The 22,718-nt window shown below is 40.1% G+C and overlaps 1 protein-coding gene across 2 annotated transcripts in view; it reads right to left on the bottom strand.

Moving 5' to 3' along the window:
• Positions 1 to 22,718, bottom strand: part of LOC120426454 (death-associated protein kinase related) — a 163,937-nt gene that overhangs the window by 1,817 nt on the left and 139,402 nt on the right. For both annotated transcript variants that reach the window (XM_052706084.1, XM_052706082.1), the window contains exons 2-5: positions 2,567 to 2,779; positions 2,328 to 2,503; positions 1,941 to 2,259; positions 1,349 to 1,879 (exon numbers count right to left, since the gene is read on the bottom strand). In XM_052706084.1, the coding sequence (XP_052562044.1) occupies positions 1,349 to 1,879; positions 1,941 to 2,259; positions 2,328 to 2,503; positions 2,567 to 2,779 (1,239 nt within the window). The remainder of the gene's footprint in view (positions 1 to 1,348; positions 1,880 to 1,940; positions 2,260 to 2,327; positions 2,504 to 2,566; positions 2,780 to 22,718) is intronic.

The raw sequence follows: 22,718 nt of genomic DNA, 5'->3' as shown, positions 1-22,718 counted from the left end.
GAAGAAGTAAAAAAAAATGGTTAATTTCTATATGAAAAAATCAAGGTTTGCAACGAGTTGCTTATAACATTTTTTTGCAATTCCAAAAAACGCTGCATGAATGGAATTTTATGTAAAACATGTACTAGTATTGAACGGTATTAATTTTCCATTCAGTAGGGAAAAGTAGGCCGTTTCGTTTCTCCAGAAGGATAGGAAAAGATGACAGTTTTACAGCGGAAATGCCAAAACAGATTTTTGAGGGGTTTCTCTGATGCTTTTGTTAAAATTAGTCGTAGAAGGCGTAGATTGCGGAATAATTCGGATTTGGAGTAATCTCTGTGGGTCAAACCTACTGTGTACAGTTAACTGCAAATATGATTCGTTGAAATTAGATTAGGCCGATGCAAATATTTTTTGAAGTTTATGTCCCTCGACTCTGATCAAAGTCGAGGGGGGGTAGGGGGGAGGGGGAGAGTTAAAATATTGAAATTACATGCCACGTTTTCAACATTTGCATGAAAAAACGTGTTTTAATATACATTACACATCTGTCCGGTTGTTTTGCAATCATAAGTTTACAAAATTTCTAAGTATTGACGAAAATTTTATTTCTGCGTGAAAAAAAGTTTTTGTACATTGGAATTCCATGAAAGTTTAATAGTAGTTTATGCAACAAGTTGCAAAAGAGGATTTTTTCAGCACGAGTCGTAAATTTATCCAACGAGGTTCACCGAGTTGGATAAATACGAAGAGTGCTGAAAAAATCAAGTTTTGCAACGAGTTCCATACAACATTTTTTGCAATTCCAAAAAACACACACTGAGTGAAATTTTATGTCAAATTTTTATGTATTTTTACAATAAATCGTTTAAATCAAAACAAAAATGTTGAAACGTGTTACTTTTCGAAACAAGTGCTGAAAAGTTCAACTTTTCAGCACCCATTTGAGTGCTGAAAAGTAGAACTTTTCAGCATTTATTTTGAAAAGTGTTGCTATTCGATTCTATTATTTTTGGTACAGAAAAGTAGGCTATTTCGTCGTTCAAGAATGACAGGAAAAGTAAGAAGTCTCACGACGGAATTGCAAAAAATATTTTTAAACGAGCCCAAACATGCTAAATATGATTATCAAAACAGAACAGGGCATTTAAGATTATTTTCAGTTGATTAGACTTCTATTTCCATTAAAAATTTTTGAAACAAAATATTTTGATTTTTTGGATTTTTTGAAGGGAGGGGCGACATAATCTTTAATCTGTAAAAGCCAATCCAATTATTTATCCAACTTAATGAATTAGTTTTTGATTAATTTTGAATAAGTACAATCCCAAACATACGTTATCATGTAAAATTCGACAATACAAACCTGCTGTGATGATGATGACTCAGATGATGATGGTGGTGGTGGTGATGGTGGTTGTGACTTCCATGATTGAGTTGGCCGTTCTGTTGCTGCTCGGAGGGTGGCGCCTTCCGGCTGACCTTGGGCGTCGTCGGAGCGTCCGGAAACAGCGACACGGTAACGATTTCCACCACGCTGACCGGTGGCACCGGAGTGCTTGCGTTTTGTACTTGCAGAACGTTCTCCTTGTTTGTTTCGGATTCGTCGTCCTCTTCGGGCGATGACGGCTTGGACTTGGCTTCCTCCGGCAGTTCGGCGGAGACACCGTTGTTGCCGTGGCCATTGTGGTGACCGTTGGAGGGGCGCAGAAGGGGTACATTTTCAATGATGAGCGGGCAGGAAGGTTCGTCCTCTTCTTGGGGAAGCTGCTTCGCCACTACGGTGATGGTGGTATTAGCCGTCGCCGTCAGCGGGTCTTTTGGTACTTTTTGTGTATTTTCGGTCTTCTCCTTGAGCCATCGGTGTTCGAGGCATTCTTCGACGGTCGGGCGCTCCCTGGAAATAAGGGGTCGAGGTTAGAATCAAAAAAGTCGCTTTGATAATCTGTTTTACTTACTTTGGCTTGATTCGAAGCGCACACTTGATAAAGTCGATCGCATCCTCCGACACGTTCTCGAACAGATACTCCGGGAAGTCGAGGAGGCACTTGGTAATGTTGAGGGACGTCTCCTGCTTGTTGTCGCCGCCAAAGGGCGAGTAGCCCGTCAATAGCACGTACGTCAGCACGCCGATCGACCAGATGTCGGTCCGCAGCGAGAGTGGCTCGTACTGGAGCACCTCCGGCGCGACGTAGTCCGGGGTGCCCAGGATTTCCATTATCTTGCCCGTATCACCGATGATACGCGCGATACCGAAGTCGCATAGCTTCAAACCGTCTGGAGAGAGAAGGAAATCTTGAAAATTACAATTTCTGCGATATGCAAAAAGGTCAACTCCAACTCACCTTCAACGTCGTTTCCAATGAGCAGAATGTTCTGTGGCTTCAGGTCCAAATGGATGATGGACTGTTTGTGCAGATGGTTGAGGGCACGCAGAACTTCACGCATACACGTTCGAGCCTTTTCCTCCGACAGTTGCCCTTTGTTGTCGATGATTGTCTGCAGTTCGCCACCGGTTGCGCTAAGGAAAAAAAATCAAAGTTCATTAAACTTGCAACTTACAAAAATTGCCCAAAACACATACAGTTCCAGGATCAGTGCCGTCTCGGAGCGCGTCTCGTGGACCGCATGCAGCCGGACAATGTGCTGCGAGCTAGCGCACAGCATCAGCACGGCAATCTCGTGGTTGATCTCCTTGGCGCAGCACTGGCCGCGGCGGCGCCGCCGCAGGAACTTGGCCGCATAGTGGACGCCGGTCTTCTTGTCGACCGCTCGCCGCACCGTGCCGTACTTTCCTCTGGGGAGTGGAAAATGAGAAAAAAAAATCATTAGAAGATTAGATTTAAAAAAAAACGAAAATAAAATTGTGTGTTTCAGCGACAAATTATTAGATTTTTGAGCATAGCACGATTTTTTGGAACTTTCTTCTAGGCACTGATCCACACCAGTTTTTTAAGCTTTTTACCCACGCGACGCAAACTTTGCGTCCATCGGGTCAGTGGCAAGGGCACAGGAAGTGGCCGCCGAAGAGCGCCGAATCACGCACACTCATTGTAGTAAAACACGAACGAACGAAACGCGCGCGCCAAAGACGACGACGCGAAGCCAAAACGAGGCGAAACCCATTCACAAAACGTGGTTCGCGATTCATTCATAAACGTAGCAACGTGCAGAGTAGAGCGCACACACGCACGCACACAAGTCGTAGTCATGTTTTTCGACAGATGCTGACCACGTGCGTGTGTGTGTGCTTCCACAGTTAAAAAAGAAATACTAAAATATTTTTACACTGAAATAAAAAAACCAGAATCTTTGAAATTCTAACAAATTAATTTCAATTATTTTCAATGAACAACTTTTTTCAGTGCAAAACTGCAATATATCATGTTTTTGTCTTGTAAACAAACAAGAAGCAACACTCCGAACGGCTCAACTCATCAGCTGTGTGGTGTGGATCCAACCAAGATTCGACAAAATGATTTTAATGACCCGCTCAGCACACACCGGGAAACCGATGACCGGAGTCCGGGTAAACTGCAAACTGCAGCAACAGAGAGAACGAGAGACAACGCGGAAGCTTTGGACCGGCGCGGCTGCAAACCGGAAGGTCGAATCGGTGGATATTTTGGACCAATCTGATTTAATTAACCCTCGGCGGAAAGTGAGGTATATTTTTCAGATTTAAGTTATCTTTAATGTTTCAACACGCTTTAAACTCGATATAATAAAATTTTAGAATATCAGAAGAGTATAAAGTCTTTCTCTACATGACAAGCATTGATGAAACCTGCCTTAACCCGTGGTCGCACTATTTTTTTTTTTTCTAAAATTATGATTATGAGCAACTTTTTTAAACAAAAAACATGGCTTCTCTTGTTTCCTGTTTTTTGCTTCTATTTTTCATTGTATTTATGTATGCATTTATCTTAATGTTTTAGTTTTTGATAGTACAGTACTTGTTCGGTAACAGGACTGAGAGCATGGTCCAATTAGTTATCGAATGCTGCTCGCCAACTGAGTTAGCATTAGCATTAGCATTTGGAGGACGCCCCACCACCGGACGGCTCTACAACGCTTATCCCACTGTTTGGTGTGGTTGTGTTAGACCCTCATCCGGAACAATAATCCAACACGGGATACAGTCATCCCTCATATTCGGAACAGATTACAGATCGGCCAATGTTCAAATAATCATAGCAAATCGGTAATTGAACTTAATGATTCGCTTTTACCTTCATTTGAAAGCCTTTCATGCGATCTTTCGAATGCTGTATCGAACAACTGCGAAATTTAACTTTTATATCAAGTTTTTGAAGAAAATCTTTGACCCTTGAAATCCACAAATTCGGAACACTTTTTTCTTACGGATGTAAACAAACTTTGGATCTCTCCAGGAGAACATATTTGTAACAAAATAATGACTTCACACACTGAAACCAATGAAACACATGCTTAGTGATGTTTTAACCATGGGCTGATAACTTTTTTTTTGTGAAAATATCAATTAAATTCAGGTGTTCCACAATTGTGGGAGGCACAATAACATCCCACAATCGGATCTGGTACGTTTCGCCGAATGTCGTTTCGCCGACGGTCATTTCGCCGAATGTCGTTTCGCCTAATGGTACGTTTCGCCGAAAGTCATTTCGCCGAATGGACGTTTCGGCGAATTGAATAATTTTTTTTTGTATAATGTATGCTATTTGTTCACTGCAGTGCCATCTTGTAATTCACTCATGCAAACTTGAGAAGGAGTGGCAAGATAATAATATAATAATTTAAAAAGTAAAGAACGTAAAACGAAACTATTGGCACTACGCCCCCCGGGGCATGGCCTTCCTCTAACGTGGGATTTCTGCTCCAGCGCCTCTGACGAGACAGGAGAAACCGGGACCGACGTTTTACTTCACCATCCGATAGAAGCTCAGTGGATAAGGCGGGAATCGAACCCGCGTCTCATAGCATCATCGGGATCGGCAGCCGAAGCCGCTACCCCTGCGCCACGAGACCCAAGAACGTCTCATGTTTCAAAAACTCACAGAAATAATACAAATGATGAAGAATGCAAAAACTATCAGAAATTTGTCTAAATGCTATGCTAAAAATAAAAAAAACTGCTCATGTTTGAAAGATTGCAAATCCAAACAAAAATTATAGAAATAATATGCTTAAAAAACTAAATGTACACAAATTCACCGAAATAATTGAAAAGTATGCCAAAAATATAGAATGCAAAAACTAACAGCAATTTTGCAAAATGTTGTGCTGAAAACCAAAAGAACTGCTCATGTTTGAAAGAATGCAAAAACTCCCAAAAATTTTACAAATAAATTGCTTGAAAAACAAAGAATGCAAAAACAAACAGAAATAATTTAAATAATAAGTAGCCAATTAAAAGAACTGCTCATGTTTGAAAGAATGCAAAAACTCACAAAAATCATACAAATAATTTGCTCAAAAAACAAACAGAAATAATCAAAATTAGTTGCAGAAATTAAAAAAAAAAAAACTGTTCATGTTTGAAAGAATGCAAAAACTCTCAGAAATAATTTAAAAAATATGCTCAGTAAACAAAGAATGCAAAAACTACCGGCATTTTTTTCAAAATGTTATGCTGATAATCAAAAGAACTCCTTATGTTGGAAAGAATACAAAAACTTACAAAAAATATACAAAAAATATGCTTAAAAAACAAAGAATGCAAAAACTAACAGAAATTTATCAAAATTATTAGCAGAAAATTAAAAGAACTGCTCATGGTTAACAGAATGCAAAAACTCACAGAAATAATTCAAATGATATATTAAAACAAGAATGCAAAAACTTACAGAAATGATTTAAAATTGTTTGCTGTTATTAAATAACTGCTTATATTTGAAAGAATGCAAAAACTCGCACAGTTTTTTTTCAACTAGATTATTTTTTAAGCGATTGTTTTGTGCATGCTATAATGCATAAACTTATAAAAATAATATACTAAGAAAAACAAAATTTCAAAGGATTGAAAAATCACGTTTTAGGGACATTTTACTTTTTTAAAATATTTTAATACAATTTGTGTCCATTTTATATATTTATTTTACGATTATTTGTCAATTCGGCGAAACGTCCCTTTCGGTGAAACGTCCCATGCGGCGAAACGGCATTCGGCGAAATGACCTTCGGCGAAATGACCGTCGGCGAAACGACATTCGGCGAAATGTCCCGCACCCCCCACAATCATGGAACAGGCAATTTGGAGACAGTGTTTCGCCGCTCTGGACTAAATAGTCTTGAAAATTTCGTTGTTATGGTTTCGTTTGAGCAACCTGCCAAAAATGTATGGAATTTCGTAATTTTTGTTCTAGTGGATCAAACTTACTTTTTGCCCAGGTATTTAAAAACGTAAGTTTTAAAGAAAACCTAGATGTATGGGTATCAAAAGATCGGAAATTTTATGCCCTTTCCGATTCCACATAGGTTGACTTGAGAATCGTGGACCGGTTCGGATGCCGGCGGATTTTCCTACGACGTAATTCCGGGTTGGTACGAAATTCCAACGAAAAATCTATTCTATCGATACAAATACCCCCAAAACGGTTTTATACCCACTCCAAAATGTTTATTTAGCAATTTTATGGTAATATATTAACATTTAGTTGAATTAAAAGTTTGCAAAATTAAGTTTAGATAAGTTTTACATAGAATTTCCAGAGTTATATAAACTTTTATACTAAGTAGTTAGTAAACTTTATATTCAATCCAAATTAATCAGTTAAGGATGCCTATTTGGAGTTGGGAGACTGGATTTATGGTGATTTGTCAACAAATAACATTATTTATGTTAATTTTTCGAAAGGTGTACAAACTTTTTTTGCACCTTTTTTATTTTCGTAATAGTATTTGTTATATAACTTTTTATAGAAATTACCTTTTCATGAGCTTTTTGTAGCAAAATGTTTGGCATGAGTTTCTGAACAAAACGTAGTACTAGGTTCCTGTCTAACTTTAATTTTTTTACATGTTTCATCACAAAATGTGCATAGTGCCCAAGGGGTGTAAATACTTTTTTTACATACTGTAAAAACTGAGTAAACAAGTCTGTTGTTTTGTTTTGGTGAACGATTTAACTTATTGATATGGAAATTTGCTTCAAAATAACTTCTTTAATTTATTATATGTTAACAGTGGTTTTGACACTTTTTTATATATATTTTTTTAAAGTTGGTTTAAAAGTCTGTTAGGTTATGTTTTTGAAGCCACATTTCATAACAAAACTAATTAAATGGCAGAAATGTTTAAAAGAGTGCAGATTTAAAGTATCAATTGCTCTAATTTTGAAAACTTTTGAGGTGTTTTTTCAGTTTTTGGTAAAATTGATTTCTTAAATACCGTCATCTGGGGTGAAACAGAACACATGGGGCGAATTGGGACAGTCTTGTTACTGTACAACATTTGGATATTTTTTATCGGTTTCGAATAGAACAGACACAGAGCAACAACAATAGTGCATTTGTTTACTAATTTCAAGCTTTAGTCCCTATTCAGACTGTAGTCTCGATTCACCCCAGTTTACGGTACTCTTGTACAGTTTGTTGTGAAAGAAAAAAAAACTACATCTGATTAATATACTTAAGAAAAAAAATGAGGGCAATATTTTCAGCGATGATTGGTTTAGGTGAAGATATTTTACGTCTCACAAAAATTATGCAATTTCAACATAAAAATACCCTATAGTTGTAACTATGTAGAAAATACATTCCGGCGTTGCAACGTCACGAAATTTTTCACTTTATTTTTTTCGAAATATGTCTCGTATGATATCAAAACCTGCTCCAAAATTAAATATTATTACAGATTTGGATTGGAAACTGAATTTTCTACAAGTAGTGACTATGGAAAACTAATTTAAAGTTGAACTTTTCATTTGGCACATGGATCACTACTTGACGTTGCAACGGAGTGAGAAATAGCTAAATTACGACCCTTTTTTATAAACATTTCTGATTGTTAATCCAGCATATTTACATACATATATATACATATTTTTTTAAGTTAATCATAGACTAACATTAAAGACTGAGTACGCTTTATATTTTTCTAATAATGTCAATCCAACATTTTTTTCTTAATTAAATTTTAATACCTTGCGACCCATAATGTACCTCTGAAATTAAAAAAAATGGTATTCGAGGTTTAGCCTAAAAATATTCGAAGCTTTAAGTCAAATTCTCACTGGGTGGTATCATTTTGTTTCTGAAAAATTAATTGCACCAATATATTGGTCGGAGTTTCATAATTTTGTAAGAAAGGCTCTATTTCACCTCTGGTGATATTAAATCGTGTTTTTTTATAGACATCTGTTTTGTAATGTGTAATTATGTTGCGGAGATCTTATCTGATTTTCAACATTGTCAAACTGTTCTTAAATAGAACTGAACAGTACATTAAAAAAGCGACGTTTCATGCATTTCAAACTTCGACCCACATTACCGTACCCTCTGACCTTCTTGTCCCCCGGCTCAAGCCTTATCCGGCGGATGTCATTCGACCCTCGTTCTCTCGACAGCCAGCACGCACCATTATAGCATTCTGCTCTTCAACCTCAGAGAGTTCAGCAGAAGAAAAAAAACCAGGTCAGCTCCCAGTCTTGACGACAACCGCCCACCCATCACTTTGTACTCGCACAGAGTACACACAACATCAAGGTTCAACTCTGCGTTATTCGCGGGCGCGCGCTCTTCATTCTTCTTTTTTTTTACAAACAGTTCGCAAAAGTTGACTCGTCTCCGCCAGCAGCAGGAGAGATCCTACCCACTTTTGTCTGTTTCTATTTCGAAATCGATAAATTACGTGCGTGTCCTTGCACGGGCCAATCGATCGCCTGCCCCGGTCGCAATCCAAAAACGGTGCGGAGCTTAAACGCGAGACCTGCTTCTGCCATCGTCGTAGTGCCAATTGTTCAATTAGGCAGAATGAAAACATTGACTTAGGCAAAGATTTATTGAACCATCCAAGTCGTCCTGCACGCCAAAAAGGTTTATTTTTGGTCCGGCGAAGCAAAAAAGTACGAAAAAATGTTGGAGTTCAGACAACAACAGAAAGGAGCAACTCAATGTCATTCGATCGTGGCTGAACTGAATTTGAATGAGTTTGAACTTCAAATTTCAAGCAGAAGCAGAAGGTGCACAGCACTGTCAAGAGAGTTGAGACGTCCGTTCGCGCACAACAATTGCGCCCCCTTAATGACCACTTTTGGGCCCGCGTTGGGTGTACCTTTTGTGCGAAACCGTTGCGAAATGGTTTCGATTGGAGATCGCCGCTGAGATCTATTGGAAAGGGTCGAGATTTTCGGTGGCTTCAGGACGGCTTCGTCCGAATAGTTCTGAGAAACATCGCACACAGTCGAATTTTGATGGTGGTCACAAATAAATTTATTTTCCTTTTCCGTATACATTGTAATGTAAGCGATAGAAATTCAACAATCGATTATCTAATCACAATCTGTGATCAGGAAAATATTACTATAAGTGTAGTGAAGTTTCCCTGATCGTACTGCAACAAACTAATGTTAAGAAATTTGCGTCATATCTCAAAAGTACAATCTCATAGTACAAGTAATCAAAAAATATCGTATTACGCGATATAATTTGTTTGAGCCTATTTTTCTGAATAAACCTTTCCCAAGACACCAAGACGATCAGAAAATTCCTTCTATAGAAACATTTTTTTTTTGAATTATCAGTTTGGCATTCAATTACAGCTATTGAAAAAGCTTTTTTCTACTGAATTACTTGAAGCATAACGGGATGTAAACAAACAACTTATCAAAATATTTTTTAAAGTATTGTACAAAAATAGTTCAAATAACATTGCATAGACAAATATTCTGTGATTATTCAAATTTTGACCACCTATTTCCTACAACCCATCCCACAGTGCCCGCAAACTGCACCACTGCGAGATGACCTTCACCGAGAAAGACCCCGCAGAGGGCGCGTACCTACTGAAGAATTTGACACGCGCTCGCCTCGAGTGGGCGCCACTTCTGACACTTTTTGAGCGGGTTTTGAGATGTTATTGTTGCCGGAGGGCCTTTCCGCCACAGGGAGCCCCGCTCAAGCATTCCAGCTCCAGTTCCGAATCGGAAAGACGGCGGCGCAGATAATGCAAGGACACACCGCACAATTATGCGCGCAGCAATGATGTTGCGAGCGATGTTTTTTCGGCGAGACCGACGTCGTCGGGGCGGAAACACCCACGAATTTGGTGTACCAAGGTGTTATGGTACTAAATTGCAGCACAGTCTGGTATGTCTGGTGGAAGGAATGAGAACAATGTTTTTGATACTTATGAAGCAAAGTTAAATTTTTCAGGCGTCAAATGAGTGGGATCCTAACGCGCAACTCCGGATTAGAAGGCGGAGATGCTACCTCAACACCATGCTGGATTGTTGTAATCAAATTTAAGAAATTGATTTCATTCCGATCAACTTGGGAGTAAAATGCTCTCGACCGTTTTGACTACCAGTTCGAGAGCACTTTCCTCTTGGTTGGCAGCATCCAGCTTTGAATGGGCAACCTGAACCTCCTGAAGACATAATGACCCAAGAGTTCATTGCCAAACTTGAAACTCCCCCGCATCAAAACGATCCCTGCGTTGCACCGTACTGCAGAAAACTTCGCAGATTGTAATCCGCGTGTGTCCGAATGAAAAATTAATCCCACCCATAATGATCGGCGATCATGCCCTAATTTGGGCCCACCTGATCCGATTGTGCTACTTCGTCGTAGTCCGCACATCGTCAGTCAGCCGGTGGTGTGTCCTCAGAGGACAACTCCTCGAGTATCCCCGATGGCTGATAATTGAGAGGCACGTCAACCCCCAACTCTTTTCACGATTGTCCCCGCGTGATTTCTGGACAGTAGGTTTGCCAAAGAAGGAACCATCGGGTCCTCGCCAGGTAAAAGTGACGAAAATCGGCTTTGGCGACAAATATGTCAACGCTGATTGCTGGCCTGGTGTCGGATTTCAAAGTCCTTTTGGAGTGGACGCTTGTTGATTGATTTCGCCGATTGGAAACCGTTTCTGTTGAGTTGTTGGACAAAGAAACGGTACGTTTGACGTCATTAGTTAACTCCCAGCCAGTCTGAATGTGCCAAAAAAAAGTTTAATTAGATTATCGTGGGGGCTCGAACTCGTGGCTTTTGGATTGGTGACCACTTGTTGTTTTAAGGTCTTGCGACAATAATGATATTAAGACCCTTACTCAATGTCTGGTACTAAATAATGATGGACTGTCGAAAGTACTGCAGATGTCAAAGTTCTCAGCTGAATTGCTGAAGCTACTCAAGAAGCTATACTGTTCAAACCTTTCCCAAGTTTCACAGAAAACGGATCGTCATGTTCTTGTCAGTTTTACTTCTGTGGCTGATTCCTCAAGCCACAGCTGGAAGGACCATGTGTTCAGCATTTCGGATGTCACCGCCAAGATCGTGCCAAACCGTTCGCTACTTCGTTCCGAAGACAATTCGAATGGCGCTAGTTCCAGGACGGTCCCAAACTCTCCAGCAAGCCTCAGCAGGTGCTGATCCAGCCGTGCTGGACTGCATTCAGGCTCAGCTCGACTGTGAAATTGGTCCGGAATCGGGAGGGCAAACGTCCTGCCACAGCTGGAACCGGAATGTTTTCGTGCGACTCAACGGTACCATCGACGGAACATTGTTAGAGTTTAAAGTCTGCCGGGATGAGACTTTAAGGGACCGATGCATGATTGGAGCTCCCAAGCAAGTGCCTGGCAGAACCAATACAATGATGATCGTACATTTTCGTAGCAAACATGAAAAGGACATCGTGTCAGAATATCTTGAATGTGACTGTAGATATTTTGAGATATACCACACAAATCTGATTGAAAAGTGCTATAAGGTGATCGATAATAAACAAAACAGGAATGCTTGGTTTGTGGTGGCCGGACTGATTGCAGTGTTGGGAGGCAGCTGGCTGGTATATTACGGTGTAACAACGGCCATGGGCAGAGCCAAAAGGAGACGTCTTCAAAGCGGACGAAACTTTATGACCCGAGATGTCAACGGATCTGGCCAGAATCCTAGATTTTAAGCATTTTAACTTGTTCTTCAACTCTTTACTGACGTCAATCAATATATAATCTTCAACAATACTGCCCATAATTGAAAATTCGGCTATTATGCCAAATCAAGTATTCCGAGAAAAACGCGTTTTAGTTTTTGTCACAAAATCTTCGTCAAGGCAATTTCCCATAAGAGTGACATACAAGCCGTTTGGTTTTTCGCATCGGCAGCCAAGTCTGAACACTATTTCTGTAAAATTCAAGTTCCAGAAGATGCGTTGGAACATTCTCTACCACCTGGTGCTAATATCTCGTTTTTGTCAAAAGATGATATTAGCCGTTTTTTCAACGGTGGGCAGAATACCTATCTCAGACCATGCTCACAAACTCTCAACCCTAAACATTTATGCAATTGCCCCAGAAAATGCCCGGGTTACTCAATCGGACACCTGCCATACTTTTAGTGTGGTAATTGCGCGATGTCACCATGGTGGACGACCCCTTTGGTAAATTACGTCGATTACCTCAGCTAACAGTGTGGTCAAGAATAGCGACCTCGAAAGAGCCCCGTTGGCCCATCATCGTCTTCGTAACGCAATTGACTACAATCACTCGATGTCCCAAACATGATGACGGTTTGATGGGGGCATTGTCTCAGATGATGATTTCCCCTTCGTAAAGAAAGAGAGCTATTGGGGACGACAAAAGCTCCCACCTTGGTCAAGTGATAAATGGGCTGTTATTTCAATTAGTATTTAAATTTAAAGTTGTTTCTTGATGAATTTCGGTGCAATTTATTCACTTAGTGGTGTTTTTCCTTTGACTTTTTAAGCCCTTTTTGTTATCAGACTGTTGGTTGTCAAACGGTGTGAAAATACATCAATTTGATGCGACTGAAAATAACAAAAAATCCATAATAATAGCACGAATTATGATTGTAATAATGTTTTTTGCAAGTGCGATTTTAAAACAAAAGTAAGGAGCAGAAAGCGAATGGGTTTAGACTGGACCGATTGAACCTTAACCAAATAAGCTCAATTTTTCATAAATAAGAGGTGAAGTTTGAAACACTGCCGAACCGCCACAGTGAGATGATGAAGATACTCGTCGATATCGATTTATCGAACCTGGCTGTGTCCGTGGTGATTTATGATTTCACCTTGCTTACTTACGTCACCCTGGAGGTTCCATTCATGAATCACCTTTTTTTCGAGAACCACTTCTGGCGACAATACGCGTTCAAAAACGTATTGTTCAGCTTCCTAAAAGAAATCCTCTCCAAGAGTCAGAGCGGACCACATTTCCGCCGGTAAGTGGTGGCGCTCTTTACAGTTTTGACGTTTAGGCGACTTTGCGCCAGAAGGACCACTCCAAGCTCACCCCCGTATTGTCCAAGAACAACGAGGCGTTCACTCTCCGGAGAGCCTCTTTTGAATGGTGAGACTTTTTGGAAAGTAACTCTTATATTCTGCTGACTAAGGCAAGTTCAATAATCGTAAATTATCTTGCGGGGTCAGTCGTTGGGGATCGATCAGCCCGGCGACTAATTAAATGCTGTGAATCAAACGGTCGTTAAAAGAATACTGAATTTGCAAAACCGTAATTGAGACCTGCTCGGGATCGTAAAAATATGTCATTTACATACACGGAGAAAAAAGAGTTCCCAAAATCGTGAACAAGCGTTCATGAAAATGGGAACCTCGAACAAAGTGTTCAAATTCCATGGTACGATTTTGAAAAACGTACCATGAAATTTGAACACTTTGTTCGTGGTTCCCATTTTCATGAACGCTTGTTCACGATTTTGGGAACTCTTTTTTCTCCGTGTATTGTGAGCGCGTGTGAAGCACAAAACCACACCATCGATTCTTCGAAGGACTGCAGAGACGTATCAGCACTGGGTTCGCAGAGCTAGGCCATAGACGTGACATTTTTAAGCAACGAGTTTGGCCTGACGCAATTTAATCTTTTTTTTGGCAAAGGACACTGCCTGATAAGCGATGGTATTTAGACAAAAAAGCTTAATATTAACAAACGATCAGATCAAATTGTCCAGAGTACCATGACATTTGGTGTCATAATTCTGCTGACAATAAACACCCAAACATTGTCCAGTAAGACTCACATGCGTCACAAAATTAACAAATGTATTCAACAAAAAGTTGACGATTAAGATCAGTGTCAAATTTATGGGACACGCGACGCTCACGCACTTGGCCATCATTATTAAATGAATGAATGAACTGTTTCGCGTTTAGCATGTACGACGACCTACCTAACCTCAATCAGTTAGTCCAAATCTTTGCCTATCTTTGCAACGCTGAATGAAGCTGGGTCTGCTGCTGTGACAGCTTAATTCGCTTGACACCCGCTCTAGACCGGGCTTGGTTGTGGATCCACCTAGCAGAACATGAAGACTACTTAAGGTTTGCAATGTATTTTTAGTTTTGAGGAAGTCATGTTACTAAGATTTACACTTAAGTTTTAGACCCTGTTTGATTCTTCAATACAAAAAGAGTAAGTAGAAATCAAACAACGCTAAGCTACCACATGAACTTCCATCAAGATTCGGACCGGTTCTTACCGTTCTCAAAAAAATGTGCGTACGCGTGGTGACTCTCTAATTAAAACGAAACCCGTTTCTTTTTCGACCGTCAAAACTCCCACACACCCTCAGTACTGTCACTCTGGGGTCCTAACATAGAATAACCCCCCGTTCAAAATCTCGCTACCAACTCCGGACCAAATCAGGGTAGACTTAATCACTCATTCATCGCTGCGATATTCGCGATGAATGGGAGTCCACCAGCGTTGATTCGCTGATTGCTGGCCTCAATTTTTTGGCGGACACACCCCCAGAACAGGTCTGAGGCGTTGGCGTTCGGACACGTGTATATATCCTAGGCCGTACAGCTTGGTGTGACGAAAAGTCTAAGCTGACAATCGAGCGATACAAGTTAATCTCGCACTGATGGGAGATGGATGACTAATGGTCAACACAACGTCGAAAGTTGGTCGTAAGACGGTTTATGAATGGGATTTGTAGCGCGGATTAATGAAGCAAATATTTGGGGTGCTTACAGCTTTCAAGGATAAATAGAGAAATTGTGGGAAGTGAAAACCATCTGAACCCTTCGTTTAAACTAGATTTATCTAACTTTAATAAAGTCACTGTCAAGGTTGCCGTTTTCTAAACACTCCCATAAACTACCATACGATACACAGCAGTCTAGAAGTGTGCACAGCTATTCGCTGGCTTCCATCATGTGGCTCAATTAACATTCCATCAAGACAAGATACGCTCAAGGGATCAACAATCTTGACACTTCACTCACAAAGTTTCGTTTGTCGTTTGGTATAGGGTAACGAGGACAAATTGCAAAGTTAACTTATTATTTTTCAATCAAACTTGTTCATTAAATCACTTTTTTCAAAACAGAAAACTGAAAACAGACGATGAATGCAAAAAAAGTAGATGGCAACCCTATGACTTCACGTATGTGACTTTAAAATAGAAGAAGCGTTTTAATTAAAAGTAACTGAGCAGTGATGATTGGATGATAGTTTGGTTGGGGTTCAGACAAAGCAAATCGTATGATACAAAGTTTTTAGAAATCACCACTAATCAGAAGCAGTACTCAACATTCAATATGCATTTTCAAGTCTATTCATTCTTCCTGGTCTTCTTTCCGCAATAAAAATAACTTCAGTTGTCAGCTATTCATTAAATTTCATCAAATAGCTTCGGATATGATGGCGCATTCAATCAACATCTTCAACACACTAGAAGTCCTTTCCCATTCGAACTTCCTGTATAGTTCATACCTAACGCACATTCATACGATCCTCACAACAAGGATATTTAACTTTTTAATTCTTTCAATTATGACTCCACGGACGCCCAACGAAATTAATCCATTATCTCCAACGACCGATTCAAATCGCCCAAGATCACCGGTTTTCGCCCACAGCCCAACTCGCCGCAAGTGTCCATATAACTACAACAGTTTGCAGCAGGTTCCTCAACACTCCCGGCGAGGCCGATCCACCTAATGATCGCACAAGTGTCAAAACGGCAGCCGCCCGCCGATAAATATCGAATTTTACTGCTGGCTGCCTAGAACAAGTTTGGAGGATCCTGGGAAGTTTCCGTCACCAAACCCCCAACATCAACGGCTTAACGAGGCGTTAGTTTATGTCTCACTTGCGGCACTTGTGCACTTGGGGATCGTCAGCTTGGGCGAGTCTGTAGGAAGGAGACGGAACACAGGAAATTTCAATCGACCCTCCTAAAAGATTCATCTTTGCGGTAAATTCAACCTCAGTAGTTCTGGCCTTTGAAAAGCAGTTATTGGGTGGCATAACATTCTTCAGATTGATTGAGATTTAGATGTTGATTTGCTGTTATAACAGGTTTTTGTATAAATCTAAATCTTGTAACAGAGATTACACTTCCTTTTTCCATGTCTCTTAAAGTAGTGGACTAGAGAACTTGTTCGTCGAAGAAGACCGGGCCCCACATCATTTACACCTTCGACCACTTCACTGGGTTCATGAAGACATATTTTGGCTCAAGTCGTGGGACAATGATAATGACCATCTATAAGTACTTATTCCTCAGCTATCCCGCTAAGTCCGCTGGAATGGCTTAATGCTGGTGAACGGGGTCAACGCAGTGCTGTTTGGTTCATCAATTATCGGATCAACACAGCTGCAGCTGTTCTTCTGAAGGTCTACGCAGTAGAGCTTCCGTGTGGTGCGCGTATGGGATGTTGGAAAGAATCGACATCGTATTACCGATTTGGGTTGCACGAGTGTGAAATATGAAAAGAGATTTAGGTGTGACGTTTGTCATAGAAAAAATCGAGTTGACAGTGCTATAAAGGCGTTGTCCTGTGAATTGTCGTAAATCGCATCATTGTAAACGTCGCATTAATTATTGCTAATGCATAAATGAAACTTTTTCGAGATTACAAAGTGGATTCATAACAATAACTTCAAGATCCGGGATGATATGCGTTTCTAGGTCCAATGTTTCCCGGATAGTCGAGACTTTATAACTAATGGACTATCGCTGTAACTCAGTGGTTCTCAACCTTTATTGATCCATTCCCCCCTTGGCTGATTTTCAGGAACATCATCCCCCCCCCCCCCAACTAATGGGTATCATTGCACAAATGTCATAATTTTGGTATTAATGTTTGCAGAAACTTTAAATTTTTCACAACATTTAATTTTTTCTTCACTCGCAACAATTTACACATACTTGCAGCATTTTTAAAATGCATTTTCATTATCTGTTCATATTTAATGGAATGCAAAAGCTCCCGAAAAATCTTTTTATTATAATCTTTTTTATAAATGTTCCTGTATGTTGAAATATTATAAACACTAACAGTTTTAGTTTTTATCAATCACAGATAGAAATCATGACTGATATTTTATTTAAAGAAAAATTCAAAATAAACTTCATATATTTTTTACAAAAACTAATATTTCATGCTCGATTATTTTTCAAAGTAAAGGAATTTTGCCCAAAACGATGCAAAAACTCCCAGGAATTAATTTGAATAATGTTCGAAAAAAACGAATCAACGCAAAACTTCACAAATATTTTTTATAAATAGCTTCCCAGTTGAAAAAAACTAAACTTAACAAAACCAAAGCAGAATTGACATAAAATAAAAATATTTTCAAAACATTCTCATTTTGAAAGGAAATGAAATTTAGCTTGAATTTATTAAAAAAAATATTAGTAAAGCTAATTTTTTAATTTATAACAAAATATGCTCATGTTTAAAATAATGTTATTATTTATAAAATTATTTATGAAATTCCATTCTTCAAAAATTGCTCATGTTTGAGAGAATGCAAATATTTAAAAAAAATGATGCTATTATTCAGAACAATTTCAAGGAGTTAACTTTTTGAATTTTAGGTTTTGTTAGCTATATTTTTGAAATACCTGCAAAGATAAAATAAAATAAAAATTGCTGTTGTATTTTATCACAGAAATTCCCATATATTTAAAATATATTGTGAACTTCACAGGTTATTTAAATACAACCAAAGATTTATATTTTTTACAAATACGCATTGGATTTCTATTACATCGTCATTCCCCCCCAAGAACGGCCAAATTCCCCCCCAGGGGGGAATTCCTCACCGGTTGAGAAACACTGCTGTAACTAATCATCAAAATCTTCCCAATTACGGTAACTTTGTATATTTATGATTCTTCCCACGCCATAAAATTTGCCTAATTGATCAATCAATTTCCAAATTTCCGCGATCCTCAACAAATGACGGGGCGCCCTATAAATCACAAAATACGACACACTGAATTCCGGAATTCGGAAAACAACACATTCCCCATGTCAAAACCGCAGACGGCGACGACGCCCGGCCAGATCGGGAAGTACTCACAGCGCGTTAATCGCGCGAACAGACGCGATTAATTATGAGCTGATAAATCAAACGCGTTGAGCCGACGAAGAAGGCGGCGCCGATCTGCCCTTCTGCCAATTCCTCATGTCTCCGATGTCGGCAAGACTTACTTTCGTCTGTCGACGCAGTATCGTCAAGAGGAATCTCCGCTGATCTTGGATTGCATCCCTTAAAGATTCAGGAAGGTTAGTTATGGGATTTATCACTTTTTGCTCTATATTGGAACTATATGGGCGCAACTCTGACTTTATATTGGCACTATATTCGATTTTAAAGCTAATTTTCGCTGGAATTATCAGTTTTGGAAGTTACCCCACAATGTGCCAAGGGATATCGCAAGACCGCCAACCCTCACGCCGTATCATTTGGAACTCATTAATGGGATTACCCGGGGTAGAATTCATTCCAGCCCACCCGCGCACACAACGCGTCGCTTACCTTCGGAAGATATTATTTTTGCAAAGCGTCAAATTTACGAGCTGTCGTAGCGAGTTCGACCCGGGCCGCCGTGACTGGCCCAGGGGGTGCTGCCAAATTGGATTAAAACAACACCAAATCGCGGTCATCACGACGGTCAGTCGGAGGAATTCCGGCAGATTTGCTGCATGGAATGTGAGACGACTCGTGATTCAGTCTGGTGTTCTTAGTAATGCATACCTTTGAGCTGGGTTCTCAGCCTTGGGATTTGATTTGCAAAAATGTGGTTGCCGTTGTACTACATATCTTGGTACAGTTCTGCCAGGTATTACTGGAAATGGTTTACCTCAGTAGACTTTGGTTCTCTGCCATATCTTGGCGAGCTATACCTGGGTTGTAGGATTAAGGATTAAGAAGGAAAGGATTCACGTTTGATGAGTGAAATGACCCTAACGTCCATGTCGGATCTCTGGGAGCTAGTAAATGACATATAATTGATAAGCCGGATAGCTGGACGTTGGACTTGCTAAAGACCGGCAGTCAAGAGCACAAATCTTTGACATCTGTTTATCACATCACTCTGGCAGTCATCAATCCAAATGATGTGTGGCTAATCAACTGACAGCTCAAACGATGCATCTCCATGCCCATGTGTTCATTATACTTTACTACCAGCCGAAGTATGTAATTCTCTCACGATGCAATGCTGCACGCCTCATAAGTTCATAACTCAACAAGGCAAATGAGAGACACTTTGAGACGAGTCAACGGGCTAAGTGCGTACACACTTCCGGGCTGGCACCACTGCTACTGTCATCAGCATCCCGGGCCTTTTTTGTGCTCTTCTTCTCGTATTGAAATTAATGATCGCTGTCAATCCTTCCGAGACAAACATTTTTCCCAGGCCTTTGTTTGACAGCACTAGGAAGTGTGGCTGCCCAAGTGAGAGGAATGCCTTGCAGCGACAATAAGCGCCTGCTGAATTAGGATTAGCCGTTGAAGTTCTAGTTCGTAACAGTGTTGCAAAAACTAGAGACCCGCGTGTCTCGAGAGTTATGGCAAGAATTTAGCACTTGAAGGCGCCGCCGCCAACGGGCTCATTGAAGTTGATCTGTTTTTGGACACTGCCGAGACTAATTGAAAATCAGTCGAGAGTCCTTCGTCACCGCGCACGATTACGACGACGACGATGACTCCACTCTAAGACTGTCGTGAATGTCAATGAGCTCTCTGTGCGGTGACTAAAACTGAACAACCCCGACGGGGTTCTAACGACACGCGCGCGAAAACTCCGGTAAATCAATAGAATCAATTGTCCGAGGTATGCGCCAACTTGGCCGCCGGTCCCGTTTCTCCAAGTCGGAATTGTCGTTGTCGTTGTATGAGGCACCAGGGTGCGACTGTAGGTGCACCTTGAGCTCCAAAGTGCCTACCGTTGTGCCTCAATATTTTCTTAATCCAGTTTTTAGAAGATTTATCAGAACTAGTGGAATGGCTTAGTAGAAAGTATTGTTTACGTGATCAAATGTCCAGAAATCGTTGATAGAGAACTGTTAAACTGAAATATGCACAATGCCTATCGTCGAACCCTGGAAGGCAGACACTTGGAGCACCACCCAAACGCGTCGTCGGCGTTGATCTCTCACTCCACAGTGCGATTTTGCCAAGTGCACACAGCCGCATTAATATTCACAAGATCAAGAACACACAAACGCCATAACTGTATTCTGTACTACTGCCTCCCCAGCCGTATCAACTCGAGGAGGACGGCGTCTATAGACGCCACACACTTATGTAAGAGAGTTGACACAAGTGTCGCCAGCTATCCGAAGTACGTACCTGCCTGCCATGCTGGGGGATACATCACGACCTCGATCGATTGTGCACCGATTTGGATATTTGGAGTCAACTATAGGAGCGGCTAATTGATTCCGACTTTGTGGGTCCATAAATTCTAACCCCCTCTCGACGACGACGACGACGAGAGTAAAATCAGGAAGTTCTCTGTTCAAATGTCGCACGTCCAATTTGGGAAAGGGAACCCGCATCTCGGACACTCGAACACAATGGCGGAAAGGAAGTGCTGCCAGTATCAATTAGGCGTAATTAATCTTTTAATTATGTGAACACAATGTTTCCCCCCCCCCTTTTTTTTGCTTCTAACGCTCTAAAAGGGCAAATGTTTTACCCTTATTGGGACAAGTCGTTGGACGTCGGAATACCAAAGTGCGTACGGAACTATTCGGTTTTCGCCCGATTAGCATTAGCCGAGCTTGGTTCACGTAACCAAAGTCGTCGTCACTGCCGATCGATCGATCAATGATGATGTGCAATGAGATAAATTAATTTGTTTAGATTGAAGATACGTGCCGTTTTGATTAATTGATTGGCGGCGATCGATCGATCGATCTGAATATATCATCGCGATTTTCTAAGGATGCACTAATTCTAATCATATCAAAGGAAATTTTGAAGAGCACACAACAGGTTTTTTTTATGCTGCATTACATGCTCTTGGATACCGTCTTGGCAATATTCTGGATATATCTTCATTGAAGTTCGGATAATCGAACCAAACAAACGATTTTATTCTTTGTCTTGTTTTTTAATCAAAATCAAATTATTCGCTCTACAGCATTGCCTTGGCGTTCTCGATTGCGAGATTCCTACTCGAAACTAGGTGTTCGAAGGTTTGATTTTTGAGGCAATTGCAAACCTCTTTTAAAATATAAATATTTAAATAAGGTAAAAAGTTGCCCCGACCCCTCTTCGATTTGCGTGAAACTTTGTCCTAAGGGGTAACTTTTGTCCCAGATCACGAATCCGAGGTCCGTTTTTTGATATCTCGTGACGGAGGGGCGGTACGACCCCTTCCATTTTTGAACATGCGAAAAAAGAGGTGTTTTTCAATAATTTGCAGCCTGAAACGGTGATGAGATAGAAATTTGGTGTACAAGGGACTTTTATGTAAAATTAGACGCCCGATTTGATGGCATACTCAAAATTCCGAAAAAACGTATTTTTCATCGAAAAAAACACTAAAAAAGTTTTACAAATTCTCCCATTCTTCGTTACTCGACTGCAAAAATTTTTGGAACATGTCATTTTATGGGAAATTTAATGTACTTTTCGAATCTACATTGACTTTGCAGGGTTAATTTTTAGAGTGTAACAATGTTCTACAAAAATGTAGAGCAGACAATTTCAAAGATTTTGATATATAGACATAAGGGGTTTGCTTATAAACATCACGAGTTATTGTGATTTTACGAAAAAAAGTTTTGAAATAGTTACTTTTTGCGTTTCTCTTTGTTTCGTCGTTCGTGTCTGTCGCGGGTGACCATGAACGGCCATGATCGATGACGACCAACTTTTTCAAAACTTTTTTTCGTAAAATCGCGATAACTCGTGATGTTTATAAGCAAACCCCTTATGTCTATATATCAAAATCTATGTAATTGTCTGCTCTACAACTTTGTAGAACATTGTTACACTCTAAAAGTTAGAAAAAACACGAAATTTTAAAATGACAAATTTTGTTCTAAATGAAAAAATGACCCTTCTGGGTCAATGTAGATTCGAAAACTGCCCATAATTGAAAATTCGGCTATTATGCCAAATCAAGTATTCCGAGAAAAACGCGTTTTAGTGTTTGTCACAAAATCTGCGTCAAGGCAATTTCCCATAGGAGTGGCATATTAGCCATTTGGTTTTTCGCATCGGCAGCCAAGTCCAAAAACTATTTCAGCAAAATTCAAGTTCCAGAAGATGCGTTGGAACATCCTCTATCACCTGGTGCTAA

Source organism: Culex pipiens, chromosome 1 (genome assembly GCF_016801865.2).
Source record: "Culex pipiens pallens isolate TS chromosome 1, TS_CPP_V2, whole genome shotgun sequence".
NCBI lineage: Eukaryota > Metazoa > Arthropoda > Insecta > Diptera > Culicidae > Culex > Culex pipiens.
This window is presented reverse-complemented; position numbering and strand designations above follow the sequence as displayed.